This window comes from Arachis stenosperma, chromosome 1, assembly GCF_014773155.1.
Source record: "Arachis stenosperma cultivar V10309 chromosome 1, arast.V10309.gnm1.PFL2, whole genome shotgun sequence".
NCBI lineage: Eukaryota > Viridiplantae > Streptophyta > Magnoliopsida > Fabales > Fabaceae > Arachis > Arachis stenosperma.
In genome coordinates, this window is record NC_080377.1 from 116,048,464 (window position 1) to 116,066,436 (window position 17,973).

The following is a 17,973-nucleotide window of genomic DNA, read 5'->3' on the forward strand; positions in this document are numbered from 1 at the left end:
CTGCTTCGGTTTACCTCGACAATTAAAGTATCATATAAAATAGGTGAAACTTATGTAAAGTTAATAATTAAAAGCTATTAAATAATTTGATTATATTTTTATTTAATGATTCTTAGTTATCAATTTCACATAAATTTAACTACATCTAAATTTTCACCCATAAATATCATCAGTTCAAGAGACACGGTAACCGTACAAGGGAAAACGAAGGTTTGGCTAACACTTGTAGTTTCATGCAATTATATCAGACAAGATAATCATAATCCGAATAAGTAGGTCCCTTGAATAATCACGACTACAAATTAAAGAAAATTATTAAAGTCCTACATAGTTCGGTCACCCTCATGATATTCATGCCACTTTCCCCTTTTTATCCTCTAATCGTATCTAAACTAAGTTGGACTTTTCTTTTCAACCTTATATGGGGTAGTAGGTACCATGTAAGCTTCATTATACCACATCATAAATTAAAAGGACAAAAATAATTCGATTTGTACGTTCTTAATCAATTATTATTATTATTATTATTATTATTATTTGACTGTTACTATCGTAGTAAAATCCTATATTCAAATGAATTTTAGTATTTAGTAAATTCCTATATATATAAAATCATTTTATCTAGAGAATTTGACTCAGTATTTAGACATTGATCTAGATTATCACACGACTCATATTCTTTTGAATTCTCAACGTTTGACCCGAATAACAAATAAAGGTAACTTCCCACACGTAATAATTAAGATTACCCATTGAGCAAAAAGTCTGTAAAATTAAAATTAATATACTACTACATACACCAACCTTGTTAGGTTAGGTCTCCGTCTCTCTTCTTTTATGATTTAATTTTGTTTAAGTGGAACGGCATATTTTAATTAAATTAATAGGGAGGATTAGGCTTCTCCGATTTGACCAAAATAATATTATCGTTATCATCATCTATAAGAAAAGTTGGAGACTATCTTCATCCCCTACCGTATGTCTAAGACTTTAAGTTGCATGCATTTATACGCAAAGCGTCATCCTGAGTCACCCTTCTTTCACTCGCCACCATCCATTAATCAATTTATTATTAAGTGTAAAAAATAGAAAAAATATGAGTAGTCAATGAAATATTTATACAATGTGTACAATAGAGATTTAGAGAGTATTAGAGATACTTTTTTCTATCAGCTAAAGCTTTTGGATAAGTGGTATCACTAATGGTATTAGAGTACTAGATCCGAAAAATTAAGGGTTTGATTTTTGGTGAATCCCAAATTCAGTTTAAACTTTTGGGAAGATGTTTATTATCCTAGTACTCGAATGATTATTCTAGATAGTACGTGGATGTTTATTTTGTAACTCAATAACTCATTATACAAATAGTCCATTATCTCTTTAACGAGACTCTAAAAAATATTTTTTTTTTGTTTCTAATTATTTAATTATAATTAAATGGTCACTGTATTTAACTATAATAATCAACAATATTATTATATGCTTTTAGGAGTTCAATTTCAGTGTAATTTATAATGTTGCATAATTATATTAAATTTTAGATTTTCTTTAACTAAAATAATTATAATATATATATATTTTAAATCTTATTTTGTAAAGATAAATTAGAGTAATGTAGAATAGGTAGTTTTTTAAAAAACTTTGTGATGAATTTATGGATTCTAAAATTAATATGAAACAAGTTGTGAACAAATCAAAATAGATATATAAATCTATTGTTATAATTATTCATAATGAATCCTCATTTTGTTAGATTTTTGGTTTTAAAAGTTAAAAAAAAGAAGCGAAATTGAAAATTAAAAAAGAAAAAAAATAATACGAAAAACAAACTACTATTAATATCAGCTTATTCATCTGTTTAATTAAATATTAAAAATTTAAATTTTATTTTATATACATAATAATTTATTGACCAATAATAAACTTTTAAATAAAATTCAAATTAATCTTTAGCCTTTCTAATTAGTCGTAAAAAAAAAATAACAATACACCTAATAATACATCTAGTTTGATATAACAAGAGATGTAGTAAAACTCTATAAAATTATAAAAGCTGGTTACTCCCAAATTCATACTAAACAAAAAAATATATTTTAAAAATTAAAATTAAAATAATTTGTTTTTTAAAATAATATTTTTTTAATTTATTTCAAAAAAAATCCCAATTAGAGAGTAGTAGAGGAAAATAAAGAAATTAAAGAAGAATGTTATTGAGTAGAGAGATAAAGGAAGGGGAACCAAGTAGTAGTCACTAGTCACTACTCCCTAGTCAGCTGCGACTGCGAGCAGCACCAGAAACTGTATGTAACACTACCTCCCAAAACAAAACAAAACAACAAAACAAAGCCTCCTCCTTCTCTTTCTTTCTGCTGCATCTCATCTCATCTCATCTCTTCTCTTCTCTTCCTCCCACTTTGTCGTTTTATTATTATTTCGACAACCACAAGGCTTCTCCACTGCCGCTGCTCACACTCAAATTAATATTATTATTTTCCCTTTTTTTTCTTTTTATGGTTCTGCTCCCTCGGTTATTCCTAAATCTAATACCACTATTTATTTATTTAATTATTTATTATTTCACACTACTTGAAGAAGCTGATTAATAATTAATTAAGCTTTAATCTTACTTTTGTTCCTCCGTTAAAGCCAAGACCTCAACATCTTCGCTAAAGGCCGCCTCAACATCTCTCTATAATTTTCCTTCTTCCTCTTCCTTTTTAATTTTCCAGCTTCCAGGTCACCTTACTCTTCTTCTTCTTCTTTCGTTAATAATTCATTTATTTCATCTATCTAACTTTTACTGTTTCCAGTTTCAGCTGCATATATGCTCAATTAGATTTTTTGTGTGCTTTTTTTTCTGGGTTACTGTACCTTATATATAATAATAATAATAAGAAGAAGCTTCTATCGAACTTTTTTTTTTTTCTCTGTGTTTTGGTTTAATTCGATGCGCATCGCGTATACTTAATCTGTGTTTTTCAGAGCAGAACGTGAGAAATCCGATTTTTTACTATCACTGTGATCGGATACTACATGCTCTTTGGGATGAAAACAAATCTTTTAAATAATTAGGATTCTTTATTGTGGGGGGAAGTTTTTTAGGTTTACCTAACATCTTTTAATGAGCGACATGGGGAAAAAGGGAAATTGAATCATTGGATGTGGCCAAAGTATATGCAAAGTTCAGGGTTTTTACTTTGATTATTATTTTTTAATTATGTAGGAAAAAAACTTTTTCTTTTTTAATTCAGTTGGTGCAATTGCTGCTAATACTAATGAGCAAAACATCTTGCTAATGGCAAGTTTAGTCAGTTCAAATAAAGTTTTCTAAGAGTATGTTCATGTGACTACCAAATAAATGTGAAGTTCAAGCATAACATTGTTTCATAATGAATACTCTGACTTCTGACAAATTGTTTATCTGATTTTCTGTCATTGCTTATCATGATTAGGAAAGAACAATGACTGGCATAGCAAAGGAGGAAGAGTCAGCTAGTCCTAGTTGGGGTGAAGTGGCTAGGGCTGTTGCTGCTGCTGTTAGTTCTCCAACTTTGAAAGATGATACTGGTGGCAGCCAATTTCAGAGGCTGCATAATCAAGTTACAAAGATGATAAAGGGATTTTCACGCTCTCCTGATTCTAAAAATGCGTATTACAATCCAGAAATCCTGACTAGTTTGAAGCGTCAATGGGCTGCAAACTTCCAATTGCAACACACTGTATGTTACAAAATTGGGTTTTGACTTCAGTGTGCCAGAATTACATTTTCCTTCTAGGCTTTTGAGTATAACAATTAAACAAAGTTCATGCTTCTTATTATCGTATTATCTCTGGAACTTGGTTTGAATGCTTGTTTCCGTTTGTTTCACTTTAAACCGTTGCATGTTTGCTCACAACTCTTTGCTGTGCCATTAAATCGTGCCTCTTTTGAGCTTGCAGGACCACAAATCTTGGAAGGAGCCTTCACAGCTGTTTGAAAGCATGGTGGTTGTGGGACTTCATCCAAATTGTGATGTTCAGGCACTGCGAAGGCAATATGTTGTTAGAAAAATTGAAAGCCCGGGAAAATTGAGAAGTGCACTTGGTTATCAGAATCAATCCCGTATAGAACCCAATATAGAGCCCAATATTGAACCTCAGGTTGTGGATTTTGGTAGCAGAGATTGAATTATTGTACTTTTTTAATTCTCATTGCCAGTGCTACTTGTTCTAGTGTTCATGTATTATCATTTCAGTTTTTACTTTTATGATCACCAGAATTTTTATTGATGATGGTCTTTTTTAACCATCTCAGTACCTTTAACACTCATATTCAAGTTTTTCCAGGTTTTATTTGTATATCCTCCTGAAAAAAAGCTGCCTCTTAAATGCAAGGATCTTCTCTCTTTCTGCTTCCCTGGAGGATTGGAGGTTAGGTGTATGCTTAATGAACTTTTATCTTTATATCAACAACTAATGATATTCTTACTTGTATTTAAACTCTTGGCAACAATAGTTGTTTATACATGTATTTGTACAGTGAATAGTAATAAAGTCTTCTACTTGTTCGACTTACACTTTCTTAATGTTCATATGATCATTTAGTTATGTTTCAATGTTTTTGGTTTTGGTTATAGGTCCGTGCTATTGAGAGAACCCCATCCATGAGTGAGTTGAATGAAATTCTTTTTGGGCAGGTATTTGTGCTATGCAATACTGACATTAATATTAGTTTTAGCATCATTTTTAGTTTCAGTTGGATGTTCACATTGATAACAAGTATTCTGCTTGTATATTGCAGGAACATATCAAACAAAGGGATCTGTCATTTGTGTTCAGGTTACAGGTGTGTGAAGCTATCCTATTTTAACAAAGGCAGCCTTTTCAAACCATGTGCTAAATTATATGTAGGAATTTATTCTACATATAGTTAAGACGGGGAAAAGAATGCCTTTCCTTATTTATTTATTTATGCATTGTACTTGTTGCCATGTTCATGATGTTTGAAATTCTTCTTTTTCCTTCCTTCAACTTTGTAGGGTGCAGACCATTCAACGCTTTATGGGTGTTGTGTCTTAGTTGAAGAACTAGTTCATAAGCCCTCTGGATTGCTTTCTCTGATTTCTGATAAACAACCACCTTTTTCTTCTTCGAGACGTCATATATTAACCACACAGAGATGTTACTGCATTCTTTCAAGGCTTCCATTTTTTGAATTGCACTTTGGTGTTTTACAAAGGTAGGTTTATTTAATGGGTCTATCGGTAAGCCTTCTACATATGATTTTACCATTTTTGCTCACTTTGTTCTATTAATATCTCTGAAGCATCTTCACACAAGAGAGGCTGGATCGGTTGACGAAAAGTATTGGAGATTTAAGTTTTGAATCTTTTGATGGTAACTCTGAGGATGAAAACTCAGATGGTAATTTTGAGCACATGTTAGTGAGTGATGGGCCAATGGAAGGCAAACTTGATGGAAATCCAATGATTTCTGAGTCAAGCTTAAGAAGTTCTTCGCCTGAAAATATTGTGGGTGATGCTCATCCAGAGCATCAAATGGTTAACAGGGAACTGCAGATATACGAGAGAATCAGTTATGAGATTGTTGAACCAACTGATCCTGAAACTGGAAGGGCAACGGCCAAAGAAGAATCGGGCCCTACATATCCAGAAGAATGTGATCAGTATACAGATGCTTTTGCAACCAACAAACACTCAGAAGATAAGCATTTACCCAATGCTCTATTGCCACTTCTGCGCTATTGCCAGTATGAAAGCTCAGAATCTTCCTGCAGTTTTCAGGGCTCACCTTGTGAAGATAGAAATTTCAGGAGTGATGCTGATGATAACGAGACAGAGGAAGCGTCATCCTCTGGCCAAGAGGATTCAAGTGACTTAAATGATATTCTTGAATGGGCCAAGGTTTGTAGTTTTTCTATGCATCTGGTACTGTTATCTGATCTGTTGTGGTAATAGTTTATACCTGATGATATTTTTCCAATTACCAGGAAAATAATCATGGACCACTACAGATTATAAGCGAGTATTATCGATTACCTTGCCCTGCAAGGGGCTTGGCAGTTAGATTTCATCCTTTGGAACACCTGCATCCCTTGGAATATCATAGACTAGCTGAGGAAGCTCTCTGTCTTGTTGGTCCAACTGATGGTCTAAAATCATGCAGTCCTGATCTGAAATTAGTTGATGTACGTTGTTGTAAGACTTGGTTGAATGAACTTTTTTCCTTTCAACTTTTGATTTAAGATTTAGATTTGACTCTTCTGGGAGGAATTCTGTCTGGTAATCCTTTGCTCATGGTAAAGACAGTACTTCATGGTTGTTTGTTCCTCACAGGCACATAATGCTCTTTTGGCAGAAGAGGCAACTGCATTATCCCTATGGGCTGTAGCATGCATATGTGGAACCTTGAGACTTGAACATGTATGTTTAATCCTTTGGTCTGCTTTTATGGACTTAAAAATGTTCTCACCATGTGCTGTTAATTTCATGCTTGATCTTCCAAGTACATGGACTCTTGTTTACCCCTCTATAGAAGGTTTGGTTAAAACTATTTTGGGTGGATTTGTTATGGTCTTACCATTTATTTTTTATGGTAGGAGTGGACTTATGCTTCAGTTGCAGCTCAAGTACATAGTTTATGCATTTTTAAAGTTGAAATGTTCGACTTGGATACATCTTGTTTATATGCGAATTATTGTTTGTTGAGATATTGCTTTATTGAAAGATTTTCCACATTTACGGTGAAGGTCTGAAATTAATCATTAGTTTAGTGGCTTTTACTTTAATCAAAATTGAGGGGAAAATTCTGCATCTTATGCATTAGTTTAGCATGGAACTTTTTTCACTATGTTGAAATTCTGCCATCCAGGTGTACCAGTTTTTTGGTTGTACAAGAGTTTTGTAACTGATAGAATGTTTAATTGACTCTGTCCATTCTGTATTCTGCAGGTTTTAACGTTCTTTGCAGGAGTTCTGCTAGAGAAGCAGATAGTTGTTGTCTGTTCTAATTTGGTATGTCTTTTACAAGTTAGGAGCGAGTTAATGAGTTATTTGGGCCGCTGGTTTGTTTTGTCCTTTGGAAACATAACTGTTCACTTGCTGATAGCTCCTTGATATATCGGGAACAGTAATAATATTTCTAGTAATTATGCACGTGACATGAGTCAGTAATTTTTCTGCTTATTTTAGATGAAAATTCGGTTTATTTTTTGCATATCTAGCAAAGTAATGGTTATCATCTTTGTTTAATGAAATGGACAACTATTTTTCTCACCAGTGTTATGTTTGGGAAGATGATTCAGTGAAGTTTACTGCAAAAATTGCTGATATTTTATCCTAGTCTACATTAGAAATAACTTTGCCTCCTTGATTTGTTTCTATATGAATTTATAATGTCTTTCTTGCCAGGGAGTTCTATCTGCTTCAGTATTGTCAGTTATTCCGCTAATCCGGCCTTACCAATGGCAAAGCCTACTAATGCCGGTTTGATTCCTTTACTTGTAACACTAAATCGAATTAGTTTTATGAATTTTTATTTATTCTTTTTTCTTTTTCACCATATGTGATTGACTAAGAACATGACTTTCTAGGTTTTACCAAATGACATGCTTGAGTTTTTGGATGCACCTGTCCCTTACGTGGTGAGTAATGTTTCCTACTGCTTTATTTCTTAAGGAATAATATCTAATTGAAGTCAGGCAGTGAGGTTACTTTTTGTTTGTTCAATTGCAACCTTAGTACTTTGCTGCATTATATATTGACTATGAATATATATCTCTTTATATCTGGTAAAATTTTCATATATTGAAAGATAAAGTTGGACTTGCAACCACAGTTTGTAGTTTTGGATTTGGTTTCAAGTTAAACGTTTTTTTATCTTAACCCTTCTGATAATACCCTGTCTGATTTCTGTCTATCTACAAAATGATTTTTCAAGGTTGGTATCAAGAACAAGACCAGTGAAATTCAGTCGAAGTTAACCAATGTGATTCTTGTTGATGCCAATAGAAATCAGGTATGTCATTCTTTTGCAGCTCTCTTGCTGCTAATAAAAAAATAACTCCGACCAAGCATAGGATGAATTTCCTTTTCTGTGTTTTATAACTTAAAAATAAGGCTTTATTGAAGGAATTGCCGAATGCGGCTTAGCTCCTAGGATTATTTCTTTTTTCCTTCTAGTCGTTTGATGATAGACGGACCAAACTACTATTATGTTGCAACAGGTGAAGTCACCAACAATCCCACAACTGCCTAGACAGAAAGAGCTAATCTCATCTTTACGTCCGTCTCATGCAATGCTTGTAGGAGAAAGTTACACGGGTAGGAGAAGGCCAGTGTATGAATGCACAGAAGTTCAGGTGTGCCTTTCTTAATGATTTCAATGTTTCCATTCTCCATTTTTCGGTTTAATATCTTTATTATTGCTACGTTGTCAGTCATGCATATACCAAGTGGTTTAAGAGCCATTTTGCAAGAAACATTTCTCTAGTTTCCTAATAGTTCGTTATATTGTGCAGTCAGAAAATTTAGTATTTCTGGTTTATCACCACTTTTTCCATGTAAAACTGTTAACAACAGTTGCTCCATATGTTTGTTCTGTTATTCTCACTTGTTTTCCTTACAGGTGGAAGCTGCAAAGGAGTTCCTTTCTGTGTTAAGATCTTACTTGGATTCACTTTGCGATAACATCCGTTCTCACACAATTACCAATGTACAATCCAATGATGATAAGGTCTGTAATTCTGGGAACTCATCCTTTGATAAGTGAAAAGACATATTCTGGAAGCAAAAAATGGAAACAATAATTGAATTACATATTATTTTTCAAAGTTCTTACTGAAAAGACATGCATTGAAGTATTCCATCCTTTATAATTGTTGGCCTTCTGTGCAAACATCATATTTTGGTAAAATATTATGAAGATCTGAATGGTGGTTTGTACCTTCAGGTATCCTTGCTTTTGAAGGAGAGTTTCATCGAGTCTTTCCCGTACCGCGATCGGCCTTTTATGAAGGTTTACTTTTTGATCTTACTTCAGGCCTTATGCCATGTTACCAAATTGCATATCTATTCTTGATTATGTTGTTTCAAAATGCATAACTCATCTTAATCTTTTACACACAAACATTAGATTGTATTGTTTTCAGATTATTAATGCTGATCATTTTCCCCCATTTGTTGCTTCGGTTGTTTACAGCTTTTCGTGGATACGCAGCTATTTTCCGTACATACAGATCTTATACTCTCTTTCTTCCAAAAAGAATAGGGACGCAATGCAAAGCTTCATGGGAATAATTGTGTTTATTCTAGCTTGAACGCAAGTTCAGTGTTGTACAATTTTCCTACATTGAGTTAAAATATAATTCAGATTCCTTACTCACAAGGCTTTATGCGGCACATGTAAATGAACAGTCAAATAATATGTTCAAGCTTAAAAGTTCTATAGGTTTTTATTCCATATGAATGTTATTTTCCTACAGTAGGATCGAAGATATGATTCGAATCTTATGTCAAATGTAAATATCTCAATCTCTCTTTACTGTTATTATGCTTGTATCATGAAGTTACCAACTGTTATCATGTTCTATTGTTGAAGAATTACATGGAAACTTTGACCGTATTCCTTTGAAAAGTAATGGGTTTATTTTGGATTAATAATATTTTACTATCTGAAAAGATGCTGATTAAGGAAAGTAGTATTGATGGTTCAGGAAGGCTTTTTATGCACATCACGTGAGGGTTGGATACAGAGGAAAATATTCTCAGAAATTTTTACTAGAAAAAACTTGCTTGAAGTGGCATAACATAATACAAGTATTATGCCAAATGTCAACTATTTTTGGCTTTTGTTTTTGGGCAGCATTTATTTGGAACGTATAGCACTGTGGCAGCACTTAAATACAAGCATATGCCCCCGTGTTCAAGGGATTCTTATTTTGAAAATGACTTAGAGAAATGTGAATGTATAAACACAATGTCATAAGTATATAGAACTATTCACTTGAGATAATATTGAAAAGTGTGGTCCAACTTGAAGGAAATAGCAGTTCTCAGGCTGATTAAAAATCAGAATGATAAAGCAAAGATAGCGGGATTTGGCCTCCTGGCTACTACATTAATGGAAAACATTTGGTGTGTCCATTTCCTTTATTTATTTAACTTCTTAAATGTGTCCCTGTTTCTGTAGCTTTGATTAATTTGTACTTTGAATTTATATTGACTATGATAGAGTGCCAAATATAAAGGTGCATACAATGCTTATATTAGAGGCCACAGCTTCTGTGTTTTCATAAAGTGGAACAAATAATGGTAATGCTAGGGGGCACACATGTACCATGCACTTTATTTTTTCACCCTTTTTATATGAGGTTTGAACACAACATTAAAACGGAAAAATTCAAAACTCACCTAGCTCATCTTTATTACCCATATATGCTTAAAAAGTAATGATATAATTGTCTTAAAATTAAAACATATGAAGTAAATAAAATCATAAAACATGGGGTGTTGTTTGGTTAAACACCAAGGGGGAAAAATTGTGTTATATCCTAAGTGAACTCAACATGCATGTTCATAAGTTGTGTTGGTTTTAGTTGATCAACTTCACTCTTAGGATTGATTATTCTTAATTAACATTTTCATGTATATTATCTTCTTTAAAAGTTAGCTAAAATATTATTAACCATTTAGTATTAGATAGAGTCAAATATTCAACAAACTAATCAATTTTCGGCTTCTGTTGCTGAATAGTTGAAGAGCAGCTTATATACTATATATCTAATAAATGCTATTATGAATCAAATTTCTTGTTTTTATCATCAAATTCAAATTTCAATATTAATCAGTACTACAACTTTGGTGAACAATGAATGCTCTTGTGTACTATTGCCATAGCAGATTCGGTTGGGACTTGCCTTTCAGCAGAGAATGTTAGTAGTGATGAGGTCATCACATCAAGTTAATAAAAATAAAAATAAAAATGTTCAGATATTTTTTTAAATTTATCATCCTGAAATTTATTAGTGTAATTAATCTTCCAACCCATTAAGATAGACTTGATCTCTTTTTTAGATTCACCCTTACTGCTCAAAAACATTCCAATGAGGTTTGTCATATAAAAAAAGCATTTTTTCTGAAACATAGGTGCAAAAATGAACTGATTTGTTTATATCCTTAAAAAAAAAAAGGAAAATATGCATTATATAATCTCTCTAAATTGAACTAAACTAAATACAATTTAAAAAGAGTAATAAGATAAATTTGAATAAAACCTGTAAGATAAGGTATATAATTGAGTAGTAATAGAAGCCTAAGTAAGATATATAAGACATACAATTTTGTTTTCTTTGGTTGTTTGATGAAGCAAGGTGTTGTACAAAGGTAGAAAGGGTGTGTTTGTTCAGCTAGGTCTAGTGGTGGGGATACAAAACATTGATGAAAAATGCAACTTGTACTATACTCACCTGCCATACACTTAAAATACAGCAATACCTTTAAAGATCTCAAGATTTTAATACAATCCATCCAATTGTATTTACTTTTGTGTCCCCCATTTGGTTGACTAGCTTTTTTATATCTTAAAGACCTAAGCAGACATTCTTATTCTTACTTGGAGCATGTTTTTGCTTCCAATATATATTCAGATTGTAGTTTTTTTCCAATTGCTAAGTAGTATCCATCAAGTTTTGTTAGACTAGATTATGCAAATAGTTGGCAAGTTGTTTCCAAAATTGATCCTATTGAAAGGATAATTTACATCACATTGGTTGTGAAGTAGTGCAAATAAATTGTCCTCCTTTTTCTGCCATAATGCATAGAAGAAAAAAAGAGTATATTACTGTGTATTTAGGAGCATGTGTTGGTGTTTCTATAAGAATGATGTTGAAACCCCCAGGGTAAACGGAAGGATCAAAGTTATAACACCAAGTCAGTGAAGTCACTGAAAAAAGGGTTATAAATGTCTGAACACTAATCACTGTAAGAGTGTAAGTAAGTACAAGATTTGCATTAGTACTAGTATTACCTAACTAGCCTTACTTTTAACAGAACAGCAAACTTGTTTTCTTCCAATAGAGCTAGCAAAAGGACAACACAAAATGGTAAATAAACCAGTTTTACTATCTAAGATGAGATAAATCCAATTAATATTTTTACCATCAAACAAAAATATATGAACAGAAGTGGACCAAATGAAGCTAACTGTTAGCAGCATATGCATACATCAGTTAGTACAGTAACAAGTTAAAGAGAAAGAAAGAAAAAGAAAAAATGACTGAGGTTTTGTGAATTATGATAGAGCCAAAGAAGCCCCTGGGCTGCACCACTGAGTGAGTGATGTTGGAACATTTATTTTCCAAATGAAAAAGGGTCAAATTGTAAGTGGGGAGGGGTGGGGGGTTCTGTTCTGGTTCTGGTTTCTGGTTCTGGTCAGGGGTCTGAGGTAAAGGAACAGAAAAAGTAAATGAGAGTTAGTAGCAGTAAAAGCTCATATAAAACCGTACAACCTTCTCAGACCAGGGATTGGTTTCAGACACCAACACTCTTTAATGTATTAATACAATAATACTAATACTAATAATAACTATTTCCTCTTTTGTCTTTAGACCCTCTTTTTCTTTCTCTCTCTTCTAGTTTATGGATTTCCGTAAAGATGTCAGAGACAAGAGTTGCCAGAGAGCCAGCTTAGTTGCAGAAGCACCAGTAGCTGCAGCAGCACCAGCACCAGCATCAGAGAGGTGCAGTCATAATAGGAGCAGCAAGCACATAGTAAGAGAGAGAAAACATAACTCTCTCTCTTTCTAACAACTTCAATGTTGCTTTGCACATATTACATTATAAATATTAAGATTGAATCAAGCTCACTTAATTATAATATGTCAACATGTTACCCTCAAACTCTGATTCACTTAATTGTTTATTTGATATATAATATGTGTTTTAAGAAATAAGACATTTTGTGTTAAAGAAAAAAGAGAGGATTGTGAAGGCATGCAGGTGGCTAGGTCAGTAAAGAGAACCATTAGTTTTATGTATGTACAGAAGATTCTGTAGCCCAATGGTCCCTGAAATAAATATACCTACTCTCTCTCCCTCCCAAGGTTCCTAATAATAATAAATATAATAAGTAATGAGAGAGCAATAGAATAAGGCAATAACCCCTCACACACTCTATTATAACTCTGATATTAAAATATCTATCTATCTATCTATCTATCTATCTATCTCTGCTGCTATTTGAATCTGTATTCCACTACTTACTGCAGAGTGAGTGAGGCCTCAGGAGCCTTTTCTGTTTCATTCTTCATTTGTTTTCTACCATCAAAATCATCATCTCTTCTTCTTCTTCTTCTTCTTCTTCTTCTTTACAGCAAAAAAAAAAAAAAAAAAACTGATCTGATGATGAATGGTGGAAGCAGCAGGAGCAGCAGGTTCCCATTCACACCATCACAGTGGCAAGAGCTTGAACACCAGGCACTCATCTACAAATACATGGCTTCCGGCATCTCCATCCCCCCTGATCTCCTCTTCTCCATCAAAAGAGGCTACCACCTTGACCACTCTAGGCTCTTCCCTCACCACCACCCTCCACAACACCGTGAGTACTTGTTGTTTGTCTTCCTTATTTATGTATATGTACATGAACTTGTTCAAGTCATAACATACATGTATGCTATGCATGCAGTTGGATGGAACTATCTGCAGATGGGTCTGGGAAGAAAGATAGACCCTGAACCAGGAAGATGCAGAAGAACCGATGGAAAAAAATGGAGATGCTCAAAGGAAGCATATCCAGATTCAAAGTACTGTGAGAGGCACATGCACAGAGGCAAGAACCGTTCAAGAAAGCCTGTGGAACAACAACAACCTTTGAAACAATCACCAGCAGCAGCAGCAACGAACACCGATGATGCTGCTGCTTCTTCTCATCATGCTCCATCTTCTTCAACCACAACAACAATCTTATCAATCACCAACAACAATAACTCTCTCTCTCCTCTCTCATCTGCATCACTGTCCTCTCATCATGACCTTTATCATCAACACCAACACCAACACTCCTTCCTCTACCACCACCAACCCTCTTCAAGGTCCTCCAACTCCATTGGCTTCTCTTTTCAGGACAACAACGCTGCTCCTTTGTTTCTTGACACCCAGACCAACACCGACTGCAGGTACTGCTTGCTAATGCTTCACTTTTCACGCTCCATTTCTGTGTTTTGGTGAGTGATTCTCTTTTTAATTTGGTATAGAGAGAGGTATATTTATGGGCTGAAAGAGGAGGTGGATGAGCATGCTTTCTTCACTGAACCTTCGGGAACAATGAGAAGCTTCTCTGCTTCGTCCATGGATGATTCATGGCAGCTGACACCACTCACCATAAGCTCCTCAACTTCTTCGAAGCAGAGGAGCTGCTCTGGCTTGTCCAATGAAAACAACAACGAGTACTCTTACTTGCAGCTTCACCACCATAGCTTCAACGCTGATCATAACAACAACAACAACAACTCAAAGCAAAGAGAAGCAGAACAAGATCATCATCAGCAGGGTGGTGGTTGCTACATGGCTCTTGGGAAAGAAGAAGAGCCACATCATCAGAAGACCACCGTTCATCGTTTCTTCGATGAATGGCCTCACAAGAGTAGAGGAGGCTCATCCTGGCTTGATTTGGATGATAAATCTTCCACTACTCAGCTTTCCATTTCCATCCCCACATCCTCTCATGACTTCACAACCTTCACTTCAAGGAACACTAGAGGTAATTAAGTTAGTTAAATGGAATCAAATTCACTTTGTTAATCCATTTTTATTAGAGACAATGATAAAATTAAATATGTAGTGTGTTTAATTGAATCTTTTATTATTGTGGCTGGGGATTGATTGCTGAAAAGCTTGGAATTTTTTATTTTATGCAGATGGTTAAGCTTAGCTTTCAAAAGTGGGACCTACCCCTTGGCATGTGGGTGAGAGTAAGACTGAATCAATGTACTTTGGCAAGGGATGAGTGGGGTTTGCACATGGACATGGACATGGACATGGTTGTGAAAAGAGTATCTATTCCTATTCCAATTTCAAGTGCTCCCCCGTTTTTCCACCTGTGTTTTGTAAATGAAGTTCAAGTGGATTTGTGTCTCCATGACAGGGATCCAATGTCTTAATGTCTTTACCTCTTTACTGCTTTCTTATTTCTTATGTGTTTTCTAATTCTATGCTCTATTATTATTATTATTTGCCTTTTCTCTATCATTAGTCTTTCTACCAAACATATTTTCTCATGTTTATGGTAATTACACTTTTCTTTGTGTTCTTCATGCTCCCTCAAAAGTTAAGAAACCAAAAAAGCAAAGTAACACCCAAACATGAAATATTATACTGTTGATTAAGGAATAAGTTTTGGACAAAGTGAGTATTTTATAATTATTCATTCATATGCCTCTGACTCTGAGCTGAGCATAGAAATAATAATATAGCAGCACAAATGATTATTACACAGTTCGTTTTTTGTTTTTACCCTTTACTTTCTAGTTTGTATAACTCTACTAAAATCTTATGTGTTATGAGATTTGCACAAGTAATTTTACATAGAGATGATCGTAATTTTCTTTACACCCTTCAATTTTATAGTAGAATGACACCAAAACACTGAAATACGACGTTCAGTTATTTGGATCGGTGCGCGTAACGTGCAGTATTTGTCAGTTTTATTTAAAAAAAAAAGGAAAACAAAGCCATATATAAACACGTCATCCCTTGTCTATGTAGCAGAAGAGATGTCAAGATTCAAGAATTTATCAATAAGTGATTGCTATGGTGTCTAAAAGTGTTTATCTAACTTACCAAAAAGGATTAAAAATCAATATTTAATTTTAAAAATATAAAAGTAAATAATTATTAAATATTCAAAAATTACTCTAAAAAGTAAATTAGGCAAAAATTAAGCACCAAGTTATAGACACCATAGAATTTATCTTATCAATATATAGGAACAGATTTCTTCACCGTTAGGAAAAAAATAAATAAGCCAACGAATTATAATTCAAATGTCATAGTCTTTTTATTATTGTCAATAATTTATAAGATTATTATGAATTTATTGATTCTTTGGTGTTAACAATCCAAGATATCATGTCTTAGAAATTACGTGCTTATCTTCGGTTGATCTTGAGAAATACAAATACAGTAGCAGCAGACATCATGACAAAGACTGCAATAAGGACCCTTTCTCCCCGAGCTTTCGCCTTGAAAGAAGTTTGAAAGGAAAATTCAACAAGATTTTATTTTTTAAGTAGTTTCTAGTTTATTTTTTCTTTCTTAGTTGTTGTCTATTTTTTTTAAGCCACAAAAAAAAAATAAAAAATGTTATAATCTTTTTATATTTACCTAAATATCGTTCGTTCTAATTTTACTTCTAACTTTAGAGAAAAAAATAAATAAATAAATAAATAGAAGTTTGATAGTAATATGAGTCGTGGCCAGAAAAACTGAACCAAGGAGTGAAGAACTATATACATGAGTGATAAAATGATTAAAATCTTGCATATCTTATTGGGGGAAAAGCTTTATAATTAGGATGTGTAATTTAATTGGAAGCATGTGTAATGTTATCATCTAAGTTCTCAAATTTACATTACATACAATATTTTAGAATTTTCCCCATTCCTTCTATTCCTGCTTTGAGTGCTTTCTCTTTTTGTGTGTTAAAGGCTTTAAGTAATTTTTTTAGTTACTATCTCATTAAGTGAGTGACATAATATAGATTAGGATTAAAGCATGCACGAGTGTGATTCCTGGAAATTAAAATGAAAAGGAAAAGGAAGTGCCACATCTTTGGATTGTGGAAATCAGCTTTAGCTAAAAGAGAAAAGAAGGAAAAAAGGTAGCATGATTCTGATTTGAGAAGAAGGTGGGGTGGGTGAAGGTGAGGTGAGTGGGACTGTTGTTGCATTGGGTCCTCAAAAAGAGTAACTAGTGCCCTTGGCTAAGACCTATGGGGACTTCACTCTTCAGGCCTACAACCACTGACTCTAAGGACACATAACCATTCTTATCCTCTTTCTCTTCCACCATTCAACCACCTCTTCTGACTTCTGACTCCAACTCCTTCAAACCATTCTCTTTCTCCCTTTCTTCCTTTCTAATCAAATTTCAATTTCAGATAATATCAACACTACTTAATTCATTAACATTGCAATATATTTTTTCTTATTCTATGTATAATTGGGGATTAGACGATTAGTACCACTGAGTTGTATATCATGTTGCTATTGTTGTTGGCTCGAACTCATGCCATCCCATCATTTATTCCAATTCCAATACATTTTAATTATTAAATAAAGAGTAAAGTGTCATTTTTATTGTTAATATTTGGAATAAGTCTTATTTATGTTCCTAACGTTTAAATTATTTTTTGTATTTTTAATGTTTTATAAAAATGATTCAATGTTATCTTGCTATCAATTATACTAATAGATCAGATTATATTTTTTAATTATTCTTATTTTGATGTATTTATTCTTAGTTCGGTCTCACTTGGATGCGTTTGATTTTAATATTATATCTACTATTTGTGTTTAAGTTCAACTATATTCTTAAAAAAGTGAATTATATAAATGTTATAGGGATTAGTTTTAATTTTTGATGAGCTATTATCTAAAATAGATCATCCATTTTATTTAGAGATTTGTATTTTAATTTCAAGAAAAACTTTTAGAACTCCAACTAAAAGTTCACGAGGTGTAATTGAATCTAAATAAACATACTTTACTCTTTAATAAAATATCCCAAACTGTTTTTTGACCAAACTTGTCCAAATTGTAGCTTGATAGGTATTCTTTCCATTGGATTGAATTTTTCTCTATACATTTTTTTCCCTGTTCCATCCATTGTCCATCTTATAAAGTATAAACATGTATAAAATCACAATCCACCTACAACTCCTTTTTTTTAAAGAATAATAATTTCGTAAAAACAATCC

At 33.2% G+C, this 17,973-nt stretch overlaps 2 protein-coding genes across 2 annotated transcripts; both read left to right on the forward strand.

Annotated features, from left to right (window-relative positions):
- The first annotated feature begins 2,329 nt into the window (after nucleotides 1-2,329).
- On the forward strand, nucleotides 2,330-9,633 carry LOC130967073 (uncharacterized). Its single transcript, XM_057891896.1, has 18 exons — nucleotides 2,330-2,736; nucleotides 3,453-3,719; nucleotides 3,940-4,140; nucleotides 4,327-4,410; nucleotides 4,617-4,676; nucleotides 4,781-4,825; nucleotides 5,019-5,218; nucleotides 5,306-5,903; nucleotides 5,990-6,187; nucleotides 6,336-6,422; nucleotides 6,951-7,013; nucleotides 7,410-7,484; nucleotides 7,592-7,642; nucleotides 7,939-8,016; nucleotides 8,225-8,359; nucleotides 8,626-8,733; nucleotides 8,950-9,015; nucleotides 9,199-9,633. Exons 2-18 carry the CDS (start codon nucleotides 3,462-3,464, stop codon nucleotides 9,265-9,267), a joined length of 2,376 nt encoding a protein of 791 aa, XP_057747879.1. The 5' UTR covers nucleotides 2,330-2,736; nucleotides 3,453-3,461; the 3' UTR covers nucleotides 9,268-9,633.
- A 3,587-nt stretch (nucleotides 9,634-13,220) lies between these two features.
- Nucleotides 13,221-15,203, forward strand: LOC130943964 (growth-regulating factor 1-like). The gene is made up of 4 exons (XM_057872075.1): nucleotides 13,221-13,596; nucleotides 13,684-14,173; nucleotides 14,252-14,757; nucleotides 14,915-15,203. Exons 1-4 carry the CDS (start codon nucleotides 13,398-13,400, stop codon nucleotides 14,920-14,922), a joined length of 1,203 nt encoding a protein of 400 aa, XP_057728058.1. The 5' UTR covers nucleotides 13,221-13,397; the 3' UTR covers nucleotides 14,923-15,203.
- Nucleotides 15,204-17,973: the final 2,770 nt, after the last annotated feature.